This window comes from Gossypium hirsutum, chromosome D09, assembly GCF_007990345.1.
Source record: "Gossypium hirsutum isolate 1008001.06 chromosome D09, Gossypium_hirsutum_v2.1, whole genome shotgun sequence".
Taxonomy (NCBI): domain Eukaryota; kingdom Viridiplantae; phylum Streptophyta; class Magnoliopsida; order Malvales; family Malvaceae; genus Gossypium; species Gossypium hirsutum.
Window position 1 is genome coordinate 17435042 of NC_053445.1, and position 4486 is coordinate 17439527.

A 4486-nucleotide genomic window follows, 5' to 3' on the forward strand; every position below is an offset into this window, starting at 1 on the left:
ATGGGTTCATCATAATAATCGTTGAATTATCATTTGAAGTTTACTAGCTAAATTTTTTTAAAATAACAACATATTAATTTAAATAAAATTTTTAAATAATTTAATAATTTAAATAAAAATTTTCAAATAATTCAATAATTATTTAAAAAAATTCTAAAAGTTAATTTTATTAATAATTTAATAACTCTCAATGACTAGAGCTCAGAGTCTAAAGATTTAATCATACCCGTAAATCTTGCCACGTAAGCGAGATGGGTACATTGACGTGGCTCAAGGGTAATTCGGGTATATGAAAGTTGATGTGGGGAGGAGCTAATGAAAGCATAAACCGGCAATAGAGGTTTTCGTTGGAAGGAAATTAAAAGCAAGGTTCATATTTCAACAGCAGGAGTAGCCAACCCACAATTCCTGCAATTAATTTCCATCAAAAGTAAGGATTCTTTTTCTCATATTTCTTTCGATTGCTATTTGTTTTGATCTAATTTTTTCGCACTGATTTTTTTCCCTTTTAATACCTAAATATTTAGCAACTTTTGATCTGCCAGTTCTTGCATTGCGTAGATTTTTGTTTTGTTTTTCTTAATCTCGCTAGTTTGTTACTTTTATTCTAGTTTTTTATGCTTCGTAGTTGATTTGTTTATGTTCTTTGATATGAGATCTCACCTATCTTCTTACTGCTGAATCGGATCTATTTCATTCATGTTCTTGTCCATTTTCATTTTGATTTCCTTACTAATTAAATTTGTAAATTCGTTTTGAAGGAACTGGTGATTAGATTTTGCATGTTAATATAAGGGAACAGTGAATGTTGAATATATCAGTTGCATCTTGAGAAGTTAGATTGAATAGTCTGGAAATCTGAATAAAAGAAGCAAAAGTTGTTGTTTTATTGCCGATAATTTGCTGAATATTAACATAAATTGTAAAATTTGTTGCTGAAATAACTCAAGTGGTGAAAGCTAGAACTTTGAAAATCTTTAGATTACTGGATTAGGCTGAGCTATTTGTATTTTGATTCGATTTCTTTAATCTTTTAACTAATTCTTCTTGTTTAATGTTGACTCACTTCTATTTCCAGGACTGTAAATTATGATAATAAGATACATTTGTTTTTAGTGTTGAAGATCAGAAGGAACAAAATAATTGATAAGAGTTAACAAGACAGCGATGTTCTCTCTCTTTTATGGACTTTGGAAGTACCTTTTTAGTAAGACAGAGTTTCATGTACTCATTCTTGGAATTGATAAGGCTGGGAAAACGGTAATGTCTTTCAACTTCTTTCTCGGGGTTTTAAAGTTGATTTTCTATTTATGCCTGCAAGATGATTAATGATTGTTGTAGGCTTCATCCATATATAACTCTTTGCTAAAGGTTTCGGGCTTTCAGCACTGATCTTTTGTGCTATTTGTGGTAGACTTTGTTGGAGAAGTTGAAATCAGTATACTTGAACTTGGAAGGCCTACCACCTGATCGGATTGTTCCAACTGTGGGACTTAATATTGGTCGGATTGAAGTTTCAAATACGAAATTCGTGTTCTGGGACCTAGGAGGCCAGGTAAGTAGAGTGCATAAAGTAACGCGATTGATTAAATTTCTTGCAATGGTGATTTGCATGAACGTACACCTCATGCTTTTTGAATCCTACTTAATATATTTATTTTTGAAAGCTTTCAGTCTTTTAACTAATTTAGCTGCAATGTATTTTAAAAAGAACTTCTCATGGCACCTTTGGTCCACTGTTATCGAAATGTATATAGGGGAGATAAACTGACAATATGCAGTGCAATGTTTGATGCTAAAACCTTGGCATTTGACTTTATGTTTTTTTGTCCATAAAACATACATCCGAAGCAAGCTTCATATGTGATACAAATATATCTGTTTCCTATCTTTCTCAGCCTGGTCTGCGCTCAATTTGGGAGAAATACTATGAAGAGGCACATGCTGTGATATTTGTAATTGATGCTGCTTGCCCTTCACGTTTTGAGGACTCAAAATCAGCACTTGGTAAGTATTGTATAATTCTTAATGATAAGGGCTTATACTGTTATAGTGCCGAGGCATTGACTAAAGTTTTGAAATTGTGAGGTTTTGTGATGATGACATATTGAGTTACTTACCTTCTTTTCCATATCCAGAAAAAGTTCTTAGACATGAAGATCTTCAGGGAGCCCCTCTCTTGATATTAGCAAACAAGCAGGTACTGTTAGTCCTAAATGATAATCCCAAATCCCTAAATCCTGGTTATATATAATATTGACAATGAAAATCCCTCGCATTTGTTTAAAGCATCTATGAGACATCCTTGTTTGCGTAACTTATATCTCTCCTTATATCGTTCTTATTTATTGCTGCATTACGTGTCTTTTCTGTTGCATTTTTTAGTTTCATGGCAACCTTTATGAAAATCTCTTGAGCTTAGTAACTGTTCTATCAGTTTTGCCTTTATCTTTTATGAGTAATACTGTTCATGTTTTTCTTTCATCTTGTATGAATTTGGTCAGTGATCATGGTTTTAACAGTTGTGCTTCAATGCAGGATCTCTCAGAAGCTTTATCAGCTGAAGAACTTGCCCAATACCTAGATCTTAAAAAGTTGGACGAAAGGGTTTACATGTTTGAGGCGGCTTCTGCTTTTGATGGGTAAGTTTATTCATGACAATCTTGTCCCCATCAAGTTCGAGCTTGATTTTTCTGCCTGGATGCAGAGGGAATGTTAAATTCAATAATTGTTATTGTCTATTGACTGCAAGTTTTATATGGAGCCTTGTCCAGGCATGTCCATTACAACTACCGAGTTCACGTTTACAAAGATAATAATTGTTAAGTGTTTTTCCACGCAGGATGGGGATTAAAGAAGGTGTTGAGTGGTCAGTGGAGGTAATGGAGAGAAGCAAGAGAACCGAGACTTTGAGAATTCGTGCAGGTATAACTGGTCCTAATTAGAGCTTTAGAGGGAAAGAAACCGAGTTACAGCTGCTTCAACCCTTTTTTTGTAGCTTCTGTGCATAAATCAGGGTTCACGTTAGGTTTTATATTGATTAAAAGTTAAATCAATTTTTCCCACTTGTAAGCTATGGCTTTGTTATTATAAATAATTAAAGTTGTGTGAAATTCAGATAATACTAATAATGTCTTCAAGTTGTCACCATGGAAATGGCATCTCAGTTCTCATTTATACTAATTGTAAAAGATGACGATTTTATACGAGAAAGAATTCATTTTGAAAGGAGCACTTAAAATTACATAACGTGGAAGCACCAAGGACATCCGTCATGCAAAAAAAAAAAAAATCAATTAATTAGGCTATCTGTTTATGTTTTGTTTTCATGATTTTCTGTTTTCCCAACTTAACAACTTCGAGTGGTGAAAAGATAGGGATGTTGTCCTAATAGGGCTAGTGTTTAAAGGGGTTTGGTTTTATTTGTTATATATATACACACACGTACGGGGAGAAATCTCTTGCACCAGTATATGATAAAACGATTCAATTATTGGATTTATCTATATAATTGTACTTATTATTAATGTAAATTTAAATCGATTCAATATCTTTATTACTGATACAATATCTCTATTACTGATATAATATTAATATTATATATGTATATCAATAAATATGTGTAATAGCTACAGCTACCATGGGAGGAATTCTCCAGCCACTTTAATTGAAGATCCGCGAGCTCTATTTGTTTTTACTTTCCTGCAGCTGGTTTTGAAGCTTGTCGAGGAACATTTTTGAGTTTAAAAATGCATCTTTAACGAAACGAAATACATATTCACTCACGGGATCATTATAAAATTGCATATTAATACCCTTATGGTATTTTCGAATGCCGACATGAAACTTGGATATAACCCGAGTTATTGACTGACGAATTGAGTTTGGACCCCACCAGGCGGATACGTTAAATGCTCGCGAGCCCTAGAACTGGTGAACACCTGGACCAGCGACTATGTGTTAAGTCTAGGATAGCATATGTGTCGACATGCATAGAGTCTACCTAGGACGTCACTTCCATGAGCAATAACCATGTCATATAAATACCCGATTCTCCTCACCAAGAGGACACACAACAAAATAGTCAACAATTTGGTGTGGTGAGCATGGATAGAGTTCCAATCAATAAATTTTCTTTTAGTTTGAAAAACCAGCATGATTCACCCAAATGAAAATCCCCTATTAACTTTTCATCCGAACAAACTGGAGCTTTGGGTTCAGGTGGTCAACCCATCGAGGCAGATTTGTTAAAATTTGGGTAACGTGACTTATGTCGAAGCTTCGAACACATTTAACTTAAACTTTCCTTCTAGCCAGGGGTTACCATTTTCCTCTAGTTAAAAAGTGTCGCAGCAACAATTCTTGGCTTTTCAAGAATAGATGAGGTTGATGAAGGATCAGATGGCTTTACAGAATGTGATTTGAGCAACAAGCATTTCATCAAGAACTTTTGAAGCTGAATGAAGAGCTCAATTGAAAGGTACAA

The 4486-nt window shown here is 34.0% G+C and overlaps 1 protein-coding gene across 2 annotated transcripts; it reads left to right on the forward strand.

Annotated features, from left to right (window-relative positions):
* The first annotated feature begins 303 nt into the window (after positions 1–303).
* On the forward strand, positions 304–3122 carry LOC107892069 (ADP-ribosylation factor-related protein 1). 2 transcript variants are annotated; one of them, XM_016817040.2, is made up of 7 exons: positions 304–430; positions 1079–1260; positions 1415–1555; positions 1899–2007; positions 2139–2200; positions 2539–2642; positions 2843–3122. In XM_016817040.2, exons 2-7 carry the CDS (start codon positions 1168–1170, stop codon positions 2943–2945), a joined length of 612 nt encoding a protein of 203 aa, XP_016672529.1. In that variant the 5' UTR covers positions 304–430; positions 1079–1167; the 3' UTR covers positions 2946–3122. The 2 variants fall into 2 exon arrangements, with proteins under 2 accessions (XP_016672529.1, XP_016672530.1); XM_016817041.2 differs by having other exon boundaries at positions 309–430; positions 1117–1260.
* The last annotated feature ends 1364 nt before the right edge of the window (positions 3123–4486 follow it).